A 23,605-nucleotide genomic window follows, 5' to 3' on the forward strand; every position below is an offset into this window, starting at 1 on the left:
CAGACCCCTGACCACCTACATAATTAAGACCCCAAACCCTCTTGATTAGGCCCGAGACCAGACCCCGACTATTAATCAGACCCCTGACCACCTACATAATTAAGACCCCAAACCCTCTTGATTAGGCCCGAGACCAGACCTCCACTACTAATCAGACCCCTGACCACCTACATAATTAATACCCCAAACCCTCTTGATTAGGCCCGAGACCAGACCTCCACTACTAATCAGACCCCTGACCACCTACATAATTAAGACTCCAAACCCTCTTGATTAGGCCCGAGACCAGACCCCCACTACTAATCAGACCCCTGACCACCTACATAATTAAGACTCCAAACCCTCTTGATTAGGCCCCAGACCAGACCCCCACTACTAATCAGACCCCTGACCACCTACATAATTAAGACTCCAAACCCTCTTGATTAGGCCCGAGACCAGACCCCCACTACTAATCAGACCCCTGACCACCTACATAATTAAGACCCCAAACCCTCTTGATTAGGCCCGAGACCAGACCCCCACTACTAATCAGACCCCTGACCACCTACATAATTAATACCCCAAACCCTCTTGATTAGGCCCGAGACCAGACCCCCACTATTAATCAGACCCCGACCACCTATATGATTAAGACCCCAATCACTCTCTTGATTAGGTCCGAGACCAAAACCCTAAATAAAGCAGTTCTCAAATGAGACCACCAAAGTAATTCAGGCCCTGCAGGAACACAGGCCCCTCTTATCCCCATTGCTCCTGTCTCCTGGGCTTCTCCGCCATGTTCACCGCTGCCCAGTCTTGGTTCGGAGCCCACCGGGTCACCAGGTAGGCCGCCTGCAGGGACTCCGGGTGTCATTTTTTTTGCACACCCCACTCGGACCTGAAGTTGAAGGCCACGTCTAACCCTTTCCTGGCCGCAGTGCAGGCCGCGGGTGCGGACACCTTCTCACTCTCGTGTTTTCTCGGCAAGTCTTCCCTTTTATCTCTGGATTTGACCTTCAGGTTTCTGACAAGGTCACCTGTTCCCTGACAGGCGGCGGCAGTGAATTACCCCGTGTGTGACTGACGTGTTCTTGGTAAACGCGCACAATCCATTGTCAGTCTCCGCCGGCCGGACGAGTCTCCCGGCTGCGCCGCACACAGGGTGATGGGGTAATTGTGCATGAAATATGGCTGCATTCATTTTGGGTGAGTAAAGGAAAAAATGAGCGTTTAGCCATTAACCTCTCGGGCGCTGGAGGGACGTCAGTACGGATGTAGCGGGAATATATAACGAGGCCGGTAATGGCTGACTGGTATAATTGTGATCTGCAGATTAGGACGCGCTCAGGAGTTCTCAGGCAATGACAGAGCTCCGCCGCTGGCTGCGCTGTGCAGAGCTATGTGCTGGCGAGCGGTGGAGCTGCGTACCGGAACTGTGTGAGGGTATGAAAAGGACGCAGAGAGCGGCAGGAGGGAGCCTGCTTTATAAGCTCTGATCACCTCAGGAAAATAAATGTTGCCAGAAATTTCATAGAAAACGCCCAGAAATCCTCAAGAAAATTCCGCTGTGTGAACAGACCTGGATTCTTCTCACAGCTGAAGATTTGTAGCAGCTGTATCCAGTCCCCTGTCCTGCAGTCCTCTCTACACTGGCACATTGTAAGATGCTGACAATGGGGAGGAACTGAAACGCTCATCAGTCTGTGGAAAATCAGATGAAAAGTCATCACGTGCAAAAGACAAGGAGCGCCGGGGCAGGAACAAGGAACGCTGGAGCGTAGACGAGGAGCAGAGATGAGGAGAGCCGGAGCAGAGACGAGAAGAGCCGGAGCGGAAAGAAGGAGAAGACGAGGAGAGCCGGGGCAGAGACGAGGAGAGCCGGGGCAGAGACGAGGAGCGCCGGGGCAGGAACAAGGAACGCTGGAGCGTAGACGAGGAGCAGAGATGAGGAGAGCCGGAGCAGAGACGAGAAGAGCCGGAGCGGAAAGAAGGAGGAGACGAGGAGAGCCGGGGCAGAGACGAGGAGCGCCGGGGCAGGAACAAGGAACGCTGGAGCGTAGACGAGGAGCAGAGATGAGGAGAGCCGGAGCAGAGACGAGAAGAGCCGGAGCGGAAAGAAGGAGGAGACGAGGAGAGCCGGGGCAGAGACGAGGAGAGCCGGGGCAGAGACGAGGAGAGCCGGAGCGGAAAGAAGGAGGAGATGAGGAGAGCCGGGACAGAGACGAGAAGAGCCGGAGCGGAAAGAAGGAGGAGACGAGGAGAGCCGGGGCAGAGACGAGGAGAGCCGGAGCGGAAAGAAGGAGGAGATGAGGAGAGCCGGAGCAGAAAGAAGGAGGAGATGAGGAGAGCCGGGGCAGAGACGAGGAGAGCCGGGGCAGAGACGAGGAGAGCCGGGGCAGGAACGAGGAGCGCTTGAGCATAGACGAGGAGAGCCGGGGCAGAGACGAGGAGTTCCGGGGCAGAGACGAGGAGCGCCGGAGCGCAAACAAGGAGCGTAGACGAGGAGCAGAGATGAGGAGAGCCGGGTAAGAGACAAGGAGAGCCAAAGCAGAGATGAGAGCCAGGGCAGAGACGAGAAGCACCAAAGCAGAGATGAGGAGAGCCAAGGCCGAGGCGAGGAGCTCCAAGGCAGAGATGAGAGCCGGAGCAGAAACAAGGTGCACCAAGGCAGAGATGAGGAGAGCCGGAGCGGAGATGAGTAGCACCAAGGCAGAGATGAGGAGCACCGGAGCGGAGACGAGGAGAGCCGGAGCGGAGACGAGGAGAGCCGGAGCGGAGACGAGGAGAGTCTCGGAGCAGAGATGAGGAGTGCCGGAGCGGAGACGAGGAGAGCTGGAGCGGAAACAAGAAGCACCAAGGCAGAGACGAGGAGAACCGGAGCGGAAACAAGGAGAACCAAGGCAGAGATGAGCACCGGGGCAGAGACGAGGAGCACCAAGGCAGAGACGAGGAGAGCCAGGGCAGAGACAAGGCGAGTCGGAGCAGAAATAGGGAGCACTAAGGCAGAGAGGAGGAGAGCCGGAGCGGAGATGAGGAGCGCAGGGGCAGAGACGAGGAGAGCTGGAGCGGAAACGAGAAGTAGCAAGGCAGAAATGAGGAGAACCGGGGCAGAGACAAGGAGCACCAAGGCAGAGATAAGAAGCGCCGGAGTGGAGACAAGTAGCGCCTGAGCGGAGACAAGGAGTGACAGGCAGAGACAAAGAGAGCCAGAGAGAAAACAAGGAGCATCAAGGCAGAGACGATGAGTGCCTAAGCGGAGACAAGGAGCAACGGGGCAGAGACAAGGAGTGGAGATGAGGAGCACCGATGCCGAGACAAGGCGCAATGGGGCAAAGACGAGGAGCAGAGATGATGAGCGCAGGGGCAGAGATGTGGAGCACCTGAGCGGAGACGAGGAGCGACAGGGCAGAGACGAGCAGATATTCTGTACATATATAATTATATTCAGAGATACCCAGGTCATACGACCTGTACATGTATAATTACAGTGGGTGCGGAAAGTATTCAGACCCCTTTGAATTTTTCACTCTTTGTTTCATTGCAGCTATTCGGTAAATTCAAAAAATAAATTTTTGCAAGTTTAGTAAAAAAATAAAAACAAATCTCACATGGTCATAAGTCTTCAGTCCCTTTGCTCAGTATTGAGTAGAAGCCCCTTGTGAGCTAGTACAGCCAGGAGTCTTCTTGGGAATGATGCAACAAGTTTTTCACCCCTGGATTTGGGGATCCTCAGCCATTCTTCCTTGCAGATCCTCTCCAGTTCCGTCAGGTTGGACGGTGAACATTTCAGGTGTCTCCAGAGATGGTCCATTGGGTTTAGGTCAGGGCTCCGGCTGGGCCAGTCAAGAATGGTCACAGAGGTTTTTATCTAGGATATCTCTGTACTTGGCCACATTCATGTTTACTTCAATGACAACCAGTCGTCCTGTCCCTGCAGCTGGAAAACACCCCCATAGTATGATGTTGCCTCCACCATGTTTCACTGTTGGGATTGTATTGGGCAGGTGATGAGCAGTGCCTGGTTTTCTCTACACATACCGCTTAGAATTATCACCAAAAAGGTCTATCTTCATCTCATCAGACCAGAGAATCTTATTTCTCATAGTCTGGGAGTCCTTCATGTGTTTTTATAACAAACTCTATGCGGCTTTCATATGTCTTGCACTGAGGAGAGGCTTCCTTCGGGCCACTCAGCCATAACGGCCTGACTGGTGGATGCTGCAGTGATAGTTGACTTTGTGGAACTTTCTCCCATCTCCCTACTGCATCTCTGGAGCTCAGCCACAGTGATCTTGGGGTTCTTCTTTACCTCTCTCACCAAGGCTTTTCTCCCACGATTGCTCAGTTTGGCTGGACGGCCAGGTCTAGGAAGAATTCTGGTGGTCCCAAACTTCTTCCATTTAAGGATTATGGAGGCCACTGTGCTCTTAGGAACCTTGAGTCCTGCAGAAATTCTGCTGTAACCTTGGCCAGATCTGTACCTTGCCACAATTCTGTCTCTGAGCTCCTTGGCCAGTTCCTTTGACCTCATGATTCTCATTGGGTCTGACATGCACTGTGAGCTGTGAGGTCTTATATAGACAGGTGTGCGTCTTTCCAAATCACGTCCTATTAGTTTAATTACACACAGCTGCACTCCAATGAAGGAGGAGAACCATCCCGAGGAGGATCACAAGGAAATGGACAGCATGGGACTTACATATGAGTGTCTGAGCAAAGGGTCTGAATACTTATGACCATGGGATATTTAGCTTTTCTTTTTTAATAAACTTGCAAAAATTACTACATTTCAGTTTTTTTCCAGTGCAGAGTGTACAGTAATGAGAAACAAAATGAACTTTTTTGAATTTACCAAATGGCTGCAATGAAACAAAGAGTGAAAAATTTAAAGGGGTGTGAATGCTTTCTGTATCCACTGTATATAATTATATACAGGAGATGCCCAGGTTATACCAGCTGTACATATATAATTATATGTAGGAGATGCCCGGGTTATACCAGCTTTACAGATATAATTATATACAGGAGAAGTCCAGGTTATACCAGCTGTATATACATAATTATATACAGGAGATGCCCGGGTTATACCAGCTGTACATATATAATTATATACAGGAGATGCCCAGGTTATACCAGCTGTACATATATAATTATATACAGGAGATGCCCAGGTTATACCGGCTGTACATATATAATTATATACAGGAGATGCCCAGGTTATACCGGCTGTACATATATAATTATATACAGGAGATGCCCAGGTTATACCGGCTGTACATATATAATGATATACAGGAGATGCCCAGGTTATACCGGCTGTACATATATAATGATATACAGGAGATGCCCAGGTTATACCGGCTGTACATATATAATGATATACAGGAGATGCCCAGGTTATACCGGCTGTACATATATAATGATATACAGGAGATGCCCAGGTTATACCGGCTGTACATATATAATTATATACAGGAGATGCCCAGGTTATACCAGCTGTACAGATATAGTTATATACAGGAGATGCCCAGGTTATACCGGCTATACATATATAATTATATACAGGAGATGCCCGGGTTATACCAGCTGTACATATATATATATACAGATATATATACAGGACATGCCCGGGTTATACCAGCATGCTCCATATCACTATACACAAGATGTCTTGCACTGAGGTTGTATGATGATGAGTCGGTGCCTCTGATCTGACATCCCCGGCCCTGATATACGGGGTTTCCGCTGTTGGGTTCCCATAAAGAAGATCCCTATAATTCCTCTATATATAATTGTCATGTTCTCCAGTTGTGGATGGAGTCGTTTATCCAGAACGCTGCCACTAATCGCTCCCTGATCTGCAACTATCACTATAAGATGCTGATAATCATCGCGCCATTCCAGTTTCCATGGATACGCGGAGTTAAAAAATTAACTTGATGACAATTCTACTAGTCTCATCTTTCCATTAACTGAGAGTGTTTGTGTGTGGGGGTGGGGGGACATCGCAGGGGATGAGCAATGCGGCCACCACCACCGCTCCTGTACGAGCTTCTACTTCCTATTTCCATCCATACAGTCATGTCAGGACAGGAAGGTGTATAATCAGCCAGATGTGCCATTCAAGAGCCCCACAGGCTGGGGGACAACCAGCACAGGACACGGAATAATGGATATTTCACTTGTCACATAGTTTTTAAATTTATAGGGGAAGTGATCTTTTTCAGGGATCTTAGGTGGTGCCATTCCCAAGAGCAATATGCCACATTCGGATCCCTGTGTGTGACTGGTAGCAGTAACTCTTCCTTTCAGCAACCACGACTAGGGGGGATACATATGATTCTGTCTGCTGTCACCACTAGGGGGAGCTCCCTGCATGCAGAGATACATGATAGGATTGTCTGCTGCCACCACTAGGGGGAGCTCCCTGTATACAGAGATACATGTTAAGATCCTGTCTGCAGCCACCACTAGGGGGAGGTCCCTGTATACAGAGATACATGATAAGATCCTGTCTGCAGCCACCACTAGGGGGAGCTCCCTGTATACAGAGATACATGATAAGATCCTGTCTGCAGCCACCACTAGGGGGAGCTCCCTGTATATAGAGATACATGTTAAGATCCTGTCTGCAGCCACCACTAGGGGGAGGTCCCTGTATACAGAGATACATGATAAGATCCTGTCTGCAGCCACCACTAGGGGGAGCGCCCTGTATACAGAGATACATGATAAGATCCTGTCTACAGTCACCACTAGAGGGAGCTCCCTGTATACAGAGATACATGATAAGATCCTGTCTGCAGCCACCACTAGGGGGAGCTCCCTGTATATAGAGATACATGTTAAGATCCTGTCTGCAGCCACCACTAGGGGGAGGTCCCTGTATACAGAGATACATGATAAGATCCTGTCTGCAGCCACCACTAGGGGGAGCGCCCTGTATACAGAGATACATGATAAGATCCTGTCTGCAGCCACCACTAGAGGGAGCTCCCTGTATACAGAGATACATGATAAGATCCTGTCTGCAGCCACCACTAGGGGGAGCTCCCTGTATACAGAGATACATGGTAAGATCCTGTCTGCAGCCACCACTAGAGGGAGCTCCCTGTATACAGAGATACATGATAAGATCCTGTCTGCAGCCACCACTAGGGGGAGCGCCCTGTATACAGAGATACATGATAAGATCCTGTCTGCAGCCACCACTAGAGGGAGCTCCCTGTATACAGAGATACATGATAAGATCCTGTCTGCAGCCACCACTAGGGGGAGCGCCCTGTATACAGAGATACATGATAAGATCCTGTCTGCAGCCACCACTAGAGGGAGCTCCCTGTATACAGAGATACATGATAAGATCCTGTCTGCAGCCACCACTAGGGGGAGCTCCCTGTATACAGAGATACATGGTAAGATCCTGTCTGCAGCCACCACTAGGGGGAGCTCCCTGTATACAGAGATACATGGTAAGATCCTGTCTGCAGCCACCACTAGGGGAAGCTCCCTGTATACAGAGATACATGATAAGATCCTGTCTGCAGTCACCACTAGAGGGAGCTCCCTGTATACAGAGATACATGATAAGATCCTGTCTGCAGCCACCACTAGGGGGAGCTTCCTGTATACAGAGATACATGGTAAGATTCTGTCTGCAGCCACCACTAGGGGGAGCTCCCTGTATACAGAGATACATGATAAGATCCTGTCTTCAGCCACCACTAGGGGGAGCTCCCTATATACAAAGATACATGGTAAGATTCTGTCTACAGCCACCACTTGGGGGCGCTCCCTGTATAACACTCCATTTCCTCCTTTAGGTCTTTAAATGAGTTGTCCACTACTTTTCATGTATATCTGTTTAAAGGGAGCTCCCCGTAGTGGTGGCTGCAGGCAGAATCTTATGGAAGGTCATTATCTTATAGAGGGTTTATAGTAAGTTTTCAAAGTAAGAAATTCCTATAAGAGTATGTGTCCACGTTCAGGAAACGCTGCGTTTTTGACGCTGCGCTGAGCCGCAGCGTCAAAAACGCAGCGTCCAGATATTACAGCATAGTGGAGGGTATTTAATGAAATCCCGTCTCCACTGTGCATTAAAAAAACGCATGCGGAATTCCCGCAAAAACGCACATGCGTTGCTTTTTTTCAGAACGCAGCATGTTGCTACAATGAGCAAAACACGCAGGAACACCGCAGGTGACCTGCCAGTGACCTCAGGTGCATTTTTGGTCAGGATTTTACCTGCATAAAATCCTGACCAAAGCCTGAAGCAAACCTGAGTGTGGAAACATACCCTAAAGCTGCCATGATACACTTTCGCTAGTTCCCGGAGGTTGTCAGGCTGATATTAGAGAGTGAGAACAAAACTTCATCCCGTTCCTCCTTTGATTATTGCTATGATCATCAGATTTTCCCTTCTCCTGAGTGAGGGACATTGAGTTTTTCCTAGAGTTAACTCTTTCGTGACCAGTTAGTGACTGTTTTGCTCTGCATAGATTGGTTATCAATGACTTCAGCTTCCCGATCCCTGAAAATTGGGCTTTCTCCCCAGACAAAAATAGAAAATCAGTGGGAGAGAGTCAGATCCCAGCCATCTGCACTGCTGGAGAGATGCGAGGTTTAACCCTCTCAACACTAGTGATTAACATTTCCACATCTGAGGAGACTTTATTGTCTACATATTTCATAATAATTATTACAGGTAACCAGAGAGGTATCTACAATCCTTATAATAATGACAGAACAGAACAAAATATTCTAATACATAGGAGCAGTATTATAGTAGTTATATTCTTGTACATAGGAGCAGTATTATAGTAGTTATATTCTTGTACATAGGGACAGTATTATAGTAGTTATATTCTTGTACATAGGGGCAGTATTATAGTAGTTATATTCTTGTACATAGGGGCAGTATTATAGTAGTTATATTCTTGTACATAGGAACAGTATTATAGTAGTTATATTCCTGTACATAGGGGCAGTATTATTATAGTAGTTATATTCTTGTATATAGGAGCAGTATTATAGTAGTTATATTCTTGTACATAGGAGCAGTATTATAGCAGTTATATTCTTGTACATAGGGACAGTATTATAGTAGTTATATTCCTGTACATAGGGGCAGTATTATTATAGTAGTTATATTCTTGTACATAGGAGCAGTATTATAGTAGTTATATTCTTGTACATAGGAGCAGTATTATAGTAGTTATATTCTTGTACATAGGGGCAGTATTATAGTAGTTATATTCTTGTACATAGGGGCAGTATTATAGTAGTTATATTCTTGTACATAGGAGCAGTATTATAGTAGTTATATTCTTGTATATAGGAGCAGTATTATAGTAGTTATATTCTTGTACATAGGAGCAGTATTATAGTAGTTATATTCTTGTACATAGGAGCAGTATTATAGCAGTTATATTCTTGTACATAGGGACAGTATTATAGTAGTTATATTCTTGTACATAGGGGCAGTATTATAGTAGTTATATTCTTGTACATAGGAGCAGTATTATAGTAGTTATATTCTTGTATATAGGAGCAGTATTATAGTAGTTATATTCTTGTACATAGGAGCAGTATTATAGTAGTTATATTCTTGTACATAGGAGCAGTATTATAGTAGTTATATTCTTGTATATAGGAGCAGTATTATAGTAGTTATATTCCTGTACATAGGAGCAGTATTATAGTAGTTATATTCTTGTACATAGGAGCAGTATTATAGTAGTTATATTCTTGTACATAAGAGCAGTATTATAGTAGTTATATTCTTGTATATAGGAGCAGTATTATAGTAGTTATATTCTTGTACATAGGAGCAGTATTATAGTAGTTATATTCTTGTACATAAGAGCAGTATTATAGTAGTTATATTATTGTACATAGGGGCAGTATTATAGTAGTTATATTCCTGTACATAGGGGCAGTATTATAGTAGTTATATTCTTGTACATAGGGGCAGTATTATAGTAGTTATATTCTTGTACATAGGGGCAGTATTATAGTAGTTATATTCTTGTATATAGGAGCAGTATTATAGTAGTTATATTCTTGTACATAGGGACAGTATTATAGTAGTTATATTCTTGTACATAGGAGCAGTATTATAGTAGTCATATTCTTGTACATAGGAGCATTATTATAGTAGTTATATTCTTGTACATAGGGGCAGTATTATAGTAGTTATATTCTTGTACATAGGAGCAGTATTATAGTAGTTATATTCTTGTACATAGGAGCAGTATTATAGTAGTTATATTCTTGTACATAGGGACAGTATTATAGTAGTTATATTCTTGTACATAGGAGCAGTATTATAGTAGTTATATTCTTGTACATAGGAGCAGTATTATAGTAGTTATATTCTTGTACATAGGAGTAGTATTATAGTAGTTATATTCTTGTATATAGGAGCAGTATTATAGTAGTTATATTCTTGTACATAGGGGGCAGTATTATAGTAGTTATATTCTTGTACATAGGGGCAGTATTATAGTAGTTATATTTTTGTACATATGAGCAGTATTATAGTAGTTATATTCTTGTACATAGGGGCAGTATTATAGTAGTTATATTCTTGTACATAGGAGCAGTATTATAGTAGTTATATTCTTGTACATAGGAGCAGTATTATAGTAGTTATATTCTTGTACATAGGGGCAGTATTATAGTAGTTATATTCTTGTACATAGGAGCAGTATTATAGTAGTTATATTCTTGTACATAGGGGCAGTATTATAGTAGTTATATTTTTGTACATATGAGCAGTATTATAGTAGTTATATTCTTGTACATAGGGGCAGTATTATAGTAGTTATATTCTTGTACATAGGGGGCAGTATTATAGCAGTTATATTCTTGTACATAGGAGCAGTATTATAGTAGTTATATTCTTGTACATAGGGGCAGTATTATAGTAGTTATATTCTTGTACATAGGAGCAGTATTATAGTAGTTATATTCTTGTTTATAAGAGCAGTATTATAGTAGTTATATTCTTGTACATAGGGGCAGTATTATAGTAGTTATATTCTTGTACATAGGAGCAGTATTATAGTAGTTATATTCTTGTACATATGAGCAGTATTATAGTAGTTATATTCTTGTATATAGGGGGCAGTATTATAGCAGTTATATTCTTGTACATAGGAGCAGTATTATAGTAGTTATATTCTTGTACATGGGGGCAGTATTATAGTAGTTATATTCTTGTATATAGGAGCAGTATTATAGTAGTTATATTCTTGTACATGGGGCAGTATTATAGTAGTTATATTCTTGTACATAGGAGCAGTATTATAGTAGTAAATATTGTTGTACATAGGGGGCAGTATTATAGTAGTTATATTATTGTACATAGGAGCAGTATTGTAGTAGTAGTAATATTCTTCTACATAGGGGCAGTATTATAGTAGTTATATTCTTGTACATAGGGGCAGTATTATAGTAGTTATATTTTTGTACATATGAGCAGTATTATAGTAGTTATATTCTTGTACATAGGGGCAGTATTATAGTAGTTATATTCTTGTACATAGGGGGCAGTATTATAGTAGTTATATTCTTGTACATAGGGGCAGTATTATAGTAGTTATATTCTTGTACATAGGGGGCAGTATTATAGTAGTTATATTTTTGTACATATGAGCAGTATTATAGTAGTTATATTCTTGTACATGGGGGCAGTATTATTGTAGTTATATTCTTGTACATAGGGGGCAGTATTATAGTAGTTATATTATTGTACATAGGAGCAGTATTGTAGTAGTAGTAATATTCTTCTACATAGGGGCAGTATTATAGTAGTTATATTCTTGTACATAGGGGGCAGTATTATAGTAGTTATATTCTTGTACATAGGGGCAGTATTATAGTAGTTATATTTTTGTACATATGAGCAGTATTATAGTAGTTATATTCTTGTACATAGGGGCAGTATTATAGTAGTTATATTCTTGTACATAGGAGCAGTATTATAGTAGTTATATTCTTGTACATAGGAGCAGTATTATAGTAGTTATATTCTTGTACATAGGGGCAGTATTATAGTAGTTATATTCTTGTACATAGGAGCAGTATTATAGTAGTTATATTCTTGTACATAGGGGCAGTATTATAGTAGTTATATTTTTGTACATATGAGCAGTATTATAGTAGTTATATTCTTGTACATAGGGGCAGTATTATAGTAGTTATATTCTTGTACATAGGGGGCAGTATTATAGCAGTTATATTCTTGTACATAGGAGCAGTATTATAGTAGTTATATTCTTGTACATAGGGGGCAGTATTATAGTAGTTATATTATTGTACATAGGAGCAGTATTGTAGTAGTAGTAATATTCTTCTACATAGGGGCAGTATTATAGTAGTTATATTCTTGTACATAGGGGCAGTATTATAGTAGTTATATTTTTGTACATATGAGCAGTATTATAGTAGTTATATTCTTGTACATGGGGGCAGTATTATAGTAGTTATATTCTTGTACATAGGGGGCAGTATTATAGTAGTTATATTCTTGTACATAGGGGCAGTATTATAGTAGTTATATTCTTGTACATAGGGGCAGTATTATAGTAGTTATATTCTTGTATATAGGGGCAGTATTATAGTAGTTATTTTCATCTGGTCTGATGAGATGAAGATAGACCTTTTTGGTGATAATTCTAAGCAGTATGTGTGGAGAAAACCAGGCACTGCTCATCACCTGCCCAATAGAATCCCAACAGTGAAGCATGGTGGAGGCAGCAACATGCTATGGGGGTGTTTTTCAACTGCAGGGACAGGACGACTGGTTGTCATTGAAGGAAACATGAATGTGGCCAAGTACAGAGATATCCTGGATAAAAACCTCTTCCAGAGTGCTCTGGACCTCAGACTTGGCCGAAGGTTCACCTTCCAACGAGACAATGATCCTAAGCACACAGCTAAAATAACAAAGGAGCCGCTTCAGAGCAACTCTGTGACCATTCCTGACCGGCCCAGCCAGAGCCCGGACCTAAACCCAATGGAGCATTTCTGGAGAGACCTGAAAATGGCATCCACCAACGTTCACCATCCAACCTGATGGAACTGGAGAGGATCTGCAAGGAAGAATGGCCGAGTATCCCCAAATCCAGGGATGAAAAACTTGTTGCATCATTCCCAAGAAGACTCATGGCTGTACGAGCTCAAAAAGGTGCTTCTACCCAATACTGAGCAAAGGGGCTGAAGACTTATGGCCATGGGAGATTTCAGTTTATATTTTTTAATAAGTTTGCAAAAACTTCTACATTTCCGTTTTTTTTTTAGCCAAGATGGGGTGCAGAGTGTACATTAATGAGAAAAATGAGCTTTATTGAAAATGTTACTAAAAGAACAAATTTACACCCGTGGGTGGGTGGGGGGGGGGGGGATAATTGTGATTGCAGACACATGACCTGGCGTGATGGATGGGTGTGATGATATAACGCGGCGCTCCGTCTCTGCCATCATGGAGCAGTCAGGATCTGGCCTGTGCACTGATGGATGCTCTCGCTTATATAAGAGACAGTTTGCGCTTTCTCAGCAGGTAACATATGGCTGTTAGTAGAGCGCCGAGGAGCGGGTGTGCGGATGATGAAGAGTGTGCTGCCTTCTGGACAGCAGAACTAAGAGATTGCCCTGAAATGTCACAGAAAGCATCACATAGTGAGTAGATAGGCGTCTCGTATAGAGACTGTCATTGTAGAGATGTCTCCATAGTCTGTGGAGAGACTGTCAGCGGACTTGGATGTCTTAGAGAGAGAGACAGTCGACTCTGCTCCCCTCCTCTGCTTACTCTATGCACAAGTCACATCAAGAGCTGCATTTATGTCCTGCCGGGTTCCTCACAGCCTGTAGGTTTCTGGCTACTGCTTGTTTGTGCAGAGAATGCATAAGTCAACACTATTTAAATACTCTGTGCTGCTGTTAATGTTGGGGGAATGTAATGCTGGCACCGCCATGGCGACTCGGTCGGCTCTGTCTTCTCCGGAGCTGCAGTGAGATGTAAATGCCCGTAGTAAATGATGAATAATTCAGGCCCGGCCTCTATCTGCAGCGAGATGTGACGTGATCCCCAGTATCATCACTTACAAATCATCATCAGGTGTAATAACGCGGTCATGTAATAAGAGCACGCGTCGGAGGAGAGGTGTCGTGTCACCGTACATGGCAGGAACACATGTGACCACCACGGAAGGGCCATAAAGGGGGCGAACAGTCAGAAGTCAGATCATCATTGTAGGAAGAAAAGTTCTGCAGCTTCCGAACATTCGTGGAGTCTCACGACTTACATTCAGGAGCTGGTTGTGACCAAATCCACCGAGTGCAGAATTATTAGGGCACTTTATTATTGCACATCTCCAGTCCACAAGACGAATAATCCTGGATATCTCGGGAAGTCACAGAGAACATCTCTGTGTGGAGAGTGATGGGGAAACTAAAGGAAAAATGTACATTTTTACACCACAGCCCCAGAGACATGGCTCAGAGAGGCGACTGTTCTCGCTCACTGGAAATCTCCTTGTGAAAAGGGCCACAAGTTCTCACTAGGGATCAGGTCCTCATTGTTCTCCATCTTTAAGGCCATTCCTGGTCGCGGGTAGTGGGGACGTCGATGCAGCGATGGAGCCTCGTCCTGCAGAACAATCCTGGCTTTCTGGAGAGACAAGACTTTTTCCTGTTCCTCTTCTAGAAGAAAATGTCTTCTCATCACCGGCAGGAGGTTTGGGAGGCGACTCTGATCCATCTTCAACCTGAAAAGTTCCAGCGACCTCGTCTGTAATAATCCCACCTCTAGCAGTGCCCACCTCCACCTCGGCCGTGTCTCTGAGCACTGAACACATTGTACTTCTGTGTCTTCCTCAGTGGTGGTCGGGCTCGGCCTCCTCACCTCTTCCGTGTCTCTGAGAACCTTGTACTTCTGTGTCTTGCTCAGTGGTGGTCGGGCTTGGCCTCCTCACCTCGGCTGTGTCTCTGAGAACCTTGTGCTTCTGTGTCTTCCTCAGTGGTGGTCGGGCTCGGCCTCCTCACCTCTTCCGTGTCTCTGAGAACCTTGTACTTCTGTGTCTTCCTCAGTGGTGGTCGGGCTCGGCCTCCTCACCTCCGCTGTGTCTCTGAGCACTGAACACCTTGTACTTCCGTGTCTCGCTCAGTGGCGGTCGGGCTCAGCCTCCTCACCTCGGCCGTGTCTCTCAGCACTGATCACCTTGTACTTCTGTGTCTTCCTCCCTGGTGGTTGGGCTCAGCCTCCTCACGTTGGCTGTGTCTCTGAGCACCTTGTACTTCTGTGTCTTCCTCAGTGGTGGTCGGGCTCGGCTTCCTCACCTCGGCTGTGTCTCTGAGCACCTTGTACTTCTGTGTCTTGCTCAGTGGTGGTCGGGCTCGGCCTCCTCACCTCGGCTGTGTCATTGTGCACTGAACACCTTGTACTTCTGTGTCTTCCTCAGTGGTGGTCGGGCTCAGCCTCCTCACCTCGGCTGTGTCTCTGAGCACCTTGTACTTCTGTGTCTTCCTCAGTGGTGGTCGGGCTCGGCCTCCTCACCTCGGCTGTGTCATTGTGCACTGAACACCTTGTACTTCTGTGTCTTCCTCAGTGGTGGTCGGGCTCAGCCACCTCACCTCGGCTGTGTCTCTGAGCACCTTGTACTTCTGTGTCTTCCTCAGTGGTGGTCGGGCTCGGCCTCCTCACCTCGGCTGTGTCTCTGAGCACCTTGTACTTCTGTGTCTTCCTCAGTGGTGGTCGGGCTCAGCCTCCTCACCTCGGCTGTGTCTCTGAGCACCTTGTACTTCTGTGCCTTGCTCAGTGGTGGTTGGGCTCGGCCTCCTCACCTCGTCTGTGTCTCTGAGCACCTTGTACTTCTGTGTCTTCCTCAGTGGTGGTCGGGCTCAGCCACCTCACCTCGGCTGTGTCTCTGAGCACCTTGTACTTCTGTGTCTTCCTCAGTGGTGGTCGGGCTCAGCCTCCTCACCTCGGCTGTGTCTCTGAGCACCTTGTACTTCTGTGTCTTCCTCAGTGGTGGTCGGGCTCAGCCTCCTCACCTCGGCTGTGTCTCTGAGCACCTTGTACTTCTGTGCCTTGCTCAGTGGTGGTTGGGCTCGGCCTCCTCACCTCGGCTGTGTCTCTGAGCACCTTGTACTTCTGTGCCTTGCTCAGTGGTGGTTGGGCTCGGCCTCCTCACCTCGGCTGTGTCTCTGAGCACCTTGTACTTCTGTGTCTTGCTCAGTGGTGGTCGGGCTCGGCCTCCTCACCTCGGCTGTGTCTCTGAGCACTGAACACCTTGTACTTCTGTGTCATCATATGGGGCACAAAAATATAAAAAATGTGGTTTTTGAAATGTGAAAATGAAGGGTTAAAGGTGGCCCAATTGAAGGCGCTCCGTACCCCAGTGACTTCCCCTTTAAGGCAGCGCTGTGGCTGTGTACACTGATCGCTCTTGCAGGGACCGAGTGTTTATCCCATTAAATGTCTTGATGTGTTTTCTTCGCTGCGGGACAATCTGGCAAATGTCACCCGCGCACCCCAGGCAGCCGCGTCCTGATCCTCGCTCCTCTGCTAAATCTGCCATTTTCAGCATAATTAACCCCGTCCAGTCTGCAGCGGCCTCACTCTGCAGTGGATGGAAGGGGTTAACGCACGTTGGGGATGGAACGGGTGCGATTTCCTGAGGATGCGCTAATGAGTCGCTATTAATGGTCGTTATGAATAAATTATGGGGGGCTTATTAAAGAGCGGATTGTTTATTACTGTCCACGTGGTCCGGCATCACGTCTGCAGATGTCATGATTCACCTCCCCTTCTAATATGTCCTGTCACATCCAGAGCTGCAATCATGATTCTGCTGGTGTCACACGATGCCCTCCTGTAGGGTACTGTAGGATATGGAGTGTTTATCACAGGGACTACATGTCCCAGAATGCAATGCTTTGGAGAGTGGCTGATTATGGGATATATTGTAGAAGTAGGAGTGCAGCTCTGGAGGTGACTGGAGTAGAGCAGAGATTAGTCCGTTACCCCTCCACTGTGTGGGGCATCTGTTTTTCTGCATCTTAGATTGTTAGCTCTTCTGTTCCTCCTCAGAGCAGTGAATTCTGGGTAGGGTTGTGGAGCTGTGTAAATAAATGCGCGGTGCCATTAATTATTGATATCACATATTCATTAACAGGAAACATTTCATAGAAACCGCGAAACATTTCACAGCAGGAAAATCCCCCACAGACGATAAATGGATGGAGCAGAGGCTGAGTAATAGTGCGCTGTGATACTTAAAGGGGAACGCTATCCCAGGCCAGAGACAAAGGGAGGTCGGTGACAGGGGAACACCACATCAGGCCAAACAGGAGGGAGGTTGGCAAGTGGGGAAGGCCACACCAGGCCAAACAGGAGGGAGGTCGGTGACAGGGGAACGCCACGCCAGGCCAAACTCGAGGGAGGTTGGCAAGAAGGGAATGCCACCCCAGGCCAAACATGAGGGAGGTCAGCGAGGGGGGAACACCACTCCAGGCCAAACACGAGGGAGGTTGGCAAGAAGGGAACGTGAACCCAGGGTAAACATGAGGGAGGTCAGCAAGGGGGGAATGCCACCCCAGGCCAAACACAAGGGGGTCAACGAAGGGGGAACGCCACTCCAGGCCAGTCACAAGGGAGGTTGGCTAGAGAGGAACACCGCTCCAGGCCAAACACGAGGGAGGTCAGTGAGGGGGGAACACCACCCCAGGCCAAACACGAGGGAGGTTGGTGAGAGGGAAACACCACAGGAGGCCAAACACAAGGGAGGTCAACAAAGGGGGAATTCCACTCCAGGCCAGTGACAAGGGAGGTCGGCTAGAGGGGAACACCGCCCCAGGCCAAACAGGAGGGAGGTTAGGAAGGGGGGAACACCACCTCAGGCCAAACAAGGGAGGTCGGCAAGAGGGGAAAACCACTCCAGGCCAAACACGAGGGAGGTTGGTGAGGGGGAAACACCACCCCAGGCCAAACACAAGGGAGGTCAGTGAGAGGGGAACACCACCCCAGGCCAAACACGAGGGAGGTTAGCGAGGGGGGGAAAAACCTTCGCAGGCCAAACACGAGGGAGGTCGGCGAGAGGGGAACATCGCCCCAGGCCAAACACGAGGGCGGTTATCGAGGGGGGAACACCACCCCAGGCCAAACACAAGGGAGGTTGGCGAGAAGGGAACACCACCCTAGGCCAAACACAAGGGAGGTTAGTGAGAAGGAACGCCACCCCAGGCCGAACATGAGGCATGTTGGCGAGAGGGTAACACCACCCAAGGCCAAACACGAGGGATGTTGGCGAGAGAGGAACGCCACACCAGGCCAAACACGAGGGAGATTAGTAAGAAGGAAGGCCCCCCAGGCCAAACATGAGGCATGTTGGCGAGAGGGGAACACCACCCCAGGCCAAACACGACGGAGGTCGGCAAGAGGGGAACGCCACACCAGGCCAAACACAAGGAAGGTCGGCGAGAGTGGAACATCACCGCAGGTCAGAGACGAGGAAGGTTGGCAAGAGGGAAACGCCAACCCAGGACAGACAAGAAGAAGGTCGGCGAGACTGTAACACACCAAAAACGAGGGGGCAGTGCTGAGAAAGAAAAGTTACACATCACACATGGTGGGCTTAGATACACAGCTCAGCAGACTGGGGGACTTAGCGGTTCCCCCTTATGTTCAGGTGGTGTCTATGTTTTGCCATCTGTACTGTCCCCTGGTGTCAGCAGCCAGTCACCTGTGTGGATGTAAATTTCACAATCAAGTGTCCGTAACCGAAGACGTAAAGTGCGATCAATATCTATCGGTTTTTCAATCTCACGACCTCAGATCTGCGCTGCAGAGATACGCGGGGGATCAATATGGCGGGGGTCCCTCGTTGGCCTTTGTTTAATGACTCACTTAACACTGTCAGGATTTATCTGGACCATTATACCTGGCCGCGATGCCGCCTCCGTCCTGACCCGTATGTGATAACCACTTTTTCCCTCTGCTAATGTGAAATTTAAAGGGCCAGTAACCTCCCAGTCCAATCGTGCAGGTGTATGTATATATATATATATATATCTCCTGTGTGTCTCTTCCCTGTAGGAGCGGGTGGAATACCTTTTCCTCATCATCTTCACGGTGGAAGCTTTTCTTAAAGTCATTGCATACGGGCTGCTCTTTCATCCCAACGCATACCTCCGCAACGGCTGGAACCTGCTGGACTTCATCATCGTGGTCGTAGGGTGAGTTCTCCATCTCTGAAATACTCTGTGCTCCTCCGCTCTAGGATGAGTTAAATATTGCTCTGATGATACAATGTTTCCATTCACTCCTTTTTTTTTTCTTCTTGTAGGCTTTTCAGTGCAATTTTAGAGCAAGCGACCAAGGCAGATGGTGGCAGCGCCCTGGGCGGCAAAGGGGCAGGATTTGATGTTAAAGCGCTGCGAGCATTTCGAGTCCTCAGACCCCTTAGACTGGTTTCTGGGGTACCTAGTAAGTACACCTTACTGACCTGTGGTCAGATGATTAGAGGCAACTGGACCTGTGTTCACATGATTAGAGACACGCGGACCTGTGGTCAGATGATTAGAGGCACGCGGACCTGTGGTCAGATGATTAGAGACACACGGACCTGTGGTCAGATGATTAGAGACACGATGACCTGTGTTCACATGATTAGAGACACGTGGACCTGTGTTCACATGATTAGAGACACAAGGACCTGTGGTCACATGATTAGAGACACGTGGACCTGTGTTCACATGATTAGAGACACGAGGACCTGTGTTCACATGATTAGAGACACGCGGACCTGTGTTCACATGATTAGAGACACGCGGACCTGTGTTCACATGATTAGAGACACAAGGACCTGTGGTCACATGATTAGAGGCACGTGGACCTGTGGTCAGATCATTAGAGGCACGTGGACCTGTGGTCAGATAATTAGAGACACGTGGACCTGTGGTCAGATGATTAGAGGCACGCAGACCTGTGGTCAGATGATTAGAGACACACAGACTTGTCACATGATTAGAGGCACGCGGACCTGTGGTCACATGATTAGAGGCACGTGGACTTGTGGTCAAATGACTAGGGGCACGCGGACCTGTGGTCACATAATTAGAGGCACGCGGACCTGTGATCAGATGATTAGAGGCATGCGGACCTGTGACCAGATGATCAGAGGCACACGGACATGTGGTCAGATGATTAGAGGCACGCGGACCTGTGGTCACATGATTAGAGGCACGCGGACTTGTGGTGACATGATTAGAGACATGCGGACCTGTGGTCAGATCATTAGAGGCACGTGGACCTGTGGTGACATGATTAGAGACATGCAGACCTGTGGTCAGAGGATTAGAGGCACGCGGACCTGTAGTCAGATGATTTGAGGCACACGGACCTGTGGTGACATGATTAGAGACATGCGGACCTGTGGTCAAATCATTAGAGGCACGTGGACCTGTGGTCAGATCATTAGAGGCAGTCTTCATTGTGGCGTGGGGGGCACTGCAGCGGGCGCACATCTGGAGCAGGATGGACACATCCAGATGTGGAAGCTCGCCCCATCCTCTTCCTCATGGTGATCTTCCCGTACCACCCTGTCGATGCGATGGCAGCGCGGGTATTTACGGCAGTGACAGACCGTGTCGTCTTTGTCATGTGGAGCTTGCTAATTAAGCAGTAATTTCTGCCCATGCCAAGCTTTGCCCGCTGCTGCTACTGACAGACATGCCATCGTTTAGCTGTGGGCTCGCATCCAACTTTTCGGCTTTTTATGAAAAACTCCATTATCGTCAGACGCTGCGGAAGCGGCTCCCGATCCGGCCTCAATTCCCAGAGACTTCTAGCGACATGTGCTAAATTGGCAGCGTAATCATCATCTGCGCGGCTCATAACACTCAGCGTAATGTACGACACGGAGAACGGCGCCGTAAATCTCGCTGCAAAACTCCACCGGACAGATTGTCCTCAGCAGATGGCAGAAGATGAAGGGATGGAGAAATAATACAGAAATCGACGGTTCCCTTCTTGGCCGGACATTGCTGGTTCACTGGAAGAAAAGGGGAAAAAAACGAAATAATTCTGAGTCCTTAGGTCTCATCCGTGGTTACAGGGTTATCTCAGGGCAGGAAATCTATGGCCGGTCCTCGGATGGATCGTCTATGATGAGGTCTGACTCCTAGACGTGGTGTTTGGTGACACCATCCCCCGTGCCGCTGTGCCCTGTAGTCTTAGTGCAGATATTACACATTATGTTCACAGACTTCGCCTCCTTAGCTCGTCCTTTGAAGACGTCTATCCATCATCCCACGACTATTAGGTGTAATTAAAGCGTTCTCCCCGGAGACGTTTATTGTGACGAGCGTCTCGTGCCGGAGAGTGAGAGGAGTTAGCAATCGTTACATTGTAGCGGAAGTTGGGCTTCGTCAAACCTACCCATAGACTCCCATTGATTTCCCGAAGGCCACGAGAGCGTCCCAGTGTCTGCCAGGCCAGTAGACTGCTCTGTACTTTTGAAGAGTTGCTGTTCCTATGGTTATTGACGGAGAGTTATAAACATTCCGAAATTTTTTACACTTTTATTGTCGAATCCATGAAGTTTCTGTAAATTCTCAATATTTCCCCTTATTCTCCAGACTACTGACATCATGATAATTGTACTCCAGTAATCACAGAAACATCCGACTAAAAGATCGAAAACCACTGAAGCTGCAAAATGTGAAAACCTAAACTTTTGTCCACGAATGTAGTTTCAGACTGGCAGATAAATCTTCTGCTTTTGTGTGGACGTTACATAGATGACGTTTTTTCTCTCCGCAGGTCTCCAGGTGGTGCTGAACTCCATCATCAAGGCCATGGTTCCCCTGCTGCACATCGCTCTGCTCGTCCTGTTCGTCATCATCATCTACGCTATCATCGGCCTGGAGCTGTTTATGGGCAAAATGCACAAAACTTGCTACTTCCTGACCAACAAAGGTATGAAAAAAAGGGGTGAATCTACTGTAGTGTCCCCTCCAGTCCAGACAATCCTCTGTGAGGTCCCCTCCAATCCAGACTATCCTCTGTGAGATCCCCTCCAGTCCAGACAATCCACTGTGAGGTCCCCTCCAGTCCAGACAGTCCCCTGTGAGGTCCCCTCCAGTCCAGACAGTCCCCTGTGAGGTCCCCCCTAGCCCAGACAGACAGTCCTCTGTGAAATCCCCTCCAGTTCAGACAGTCCTCTGTGAGGTCCCCTCCAGTCCAGACAATCCTCTGAGGTCCCCTCCAATCCAGACAATCCTCTGAGGTCCCCTCCAGTCCAGACAGTTCTCTGTGAGGTCCCCTCCAGTCCAGACAGTTCTCTGTGAGGTCCCCTCCAGTCCAGACAGTTCTCTGTGAGGTCCCCTCCAGTCCAGACAGTTCTCTGTGAGGTCCCCTCCAGTCCAGACAGTTCTCTGTGAGGTCCCCTCCAGTCCAGACAGTTCTCTGTGAGGTCCCCTCCAGTCCAGACAGTTCTCTGTGAGGTCCCCTCCAGTCCAGACAGTTCTCTGTGAGGTCCCCTCCAGTCCAGACAGTTCTCTGTGAGGTCCCCTCCAGTCCAGACAGTCCTCTGTGAAATCCCCTCCAGTCCAGACAATCCTCTGTGAGGTCCCCTCCAGTCCAGACAATCCTCTGAGGTCCCCTCCAGTCCAGACAGTCCTCTGTGAGGTCCCCTCCAGTCCAGACAGTCCTCTGTGAGGTCCCCTCCAGTCCAGACAGTCCTCTGTGAGGTCCGCTCCAGTCCAGACAGTCCTCTGTGAAATCCCCTCCAGTCCAGACAATCCTCTGTGACGTCCCCTCCAGTCCAGACAGTCCTCTGTGAAATCCCCTCCAGTCCAGACAATCCTCTGTGAGGTCCCCTCCAGTCCAGACAGTCCTCTGTGAGCTGGACAATGTATCAGTCTGCAGTCCAGGATACAGATGTAACGCCCCGTCAGTCCCTCTCATGTCTTTTTTTCTCACTACTCCGTTTTTTTTCTTCCCGTTTTGTCATTTCCAGAAGTTCCCGCAGAAGAGGAGCCGTCGCCTTGTGCTATCAATAGCAGTAACGGACGGCACTGTCCTGACTGGTCCATGTGCGAGTCCGGGTGGGACGGACCGAAGCATGGCATCACCAATTTCGACAACTTTGCATTCGCCATGCTGACTGTCTTCCAGTGCATCACCATGGAGGGATGGACGGACGTATTATACTGGGTAGGTGCCCAACTCCTCAGAGGCTACATTTCCCATGATGCAATCCATGACTTGTGCGGGTGGAGGGCGGCTCGTGGCCGTTTCCCAGGGTCCTGGCTTTACGGCTGTACCACGGTTTCCCTTTGGATCTCACATTTCACGTGTGGGAATTCTGCTCTGGAATCCTCTTGTGGCCCCGGGGCCTAAAGCGAAACACCCACTTCTTCATGATCAGCCGTAGCATCTTTTTGTGTGAGGCCCCAGAGTCCAGGGTCGATGGGGGTGAGGCCGCCGTTAATACTTTGAAGTGGATTTCCGGAGGTGGGGGGAGATAAAGCGTTTATAAATAGCGGCTCTTCCGAGAAGTGGGGGCCGCGGGTATCAGCCACGTATCTCCCGCACCCCTATGTATCATGGAGGGCA

General features: G+C 47.5%; 1 protein-coding gene across 10 annotated transcripts in view; it reads left to right on the forward strand.

Moving 5' to 3' along the window:
• The window catches only part of CACNA1C (calcium voltage-gated channel subunit alpha1 C), a 278,202-nt gene that overhangs the window by 161,382 nt on the left and 93,215 nt on the right, over positions 1–23,605 (forward strand). For all 10 annotated transcript variants that reach the window (XM_077267071.1, XM_077267064.1, XM_077267067.1 and 7 more), the window contains exons 4-7: positions 19,082–19,221; positions 19,332–19,471; positions 21,809–21,964; positions 23,007–23,203. In XM_077267071.1, coding sequence (XP_077123186.1) covers positions 19,082–19,221; positions 19,332–19,471; positions 21,809–21,964; positions 23,007–23,203 — 633 coding nt within the window. The remainder of the gene's footprint in view (positions 1–19,081; positions 19,222–19,331; positions 19,472–21,808; positions 21,965–23,006; positions 23,204–23,605) is intronic.

This window comes from Ranitomeya variabilis, chromosome 5 (assembly GCF_051348905.1).
Source record: "Ranitomeya variabilis isolate aRanVar5 chromosome 5, aRanVar5.hap1, whole genome shotgun sequence".
Classification (NCBI taxonomy): Eukaryota; Metazoa; Chordata; class Amphibia; order Anura; family Dendrobatidae; genus Ranitomeya; species Ranitomeya variabilis.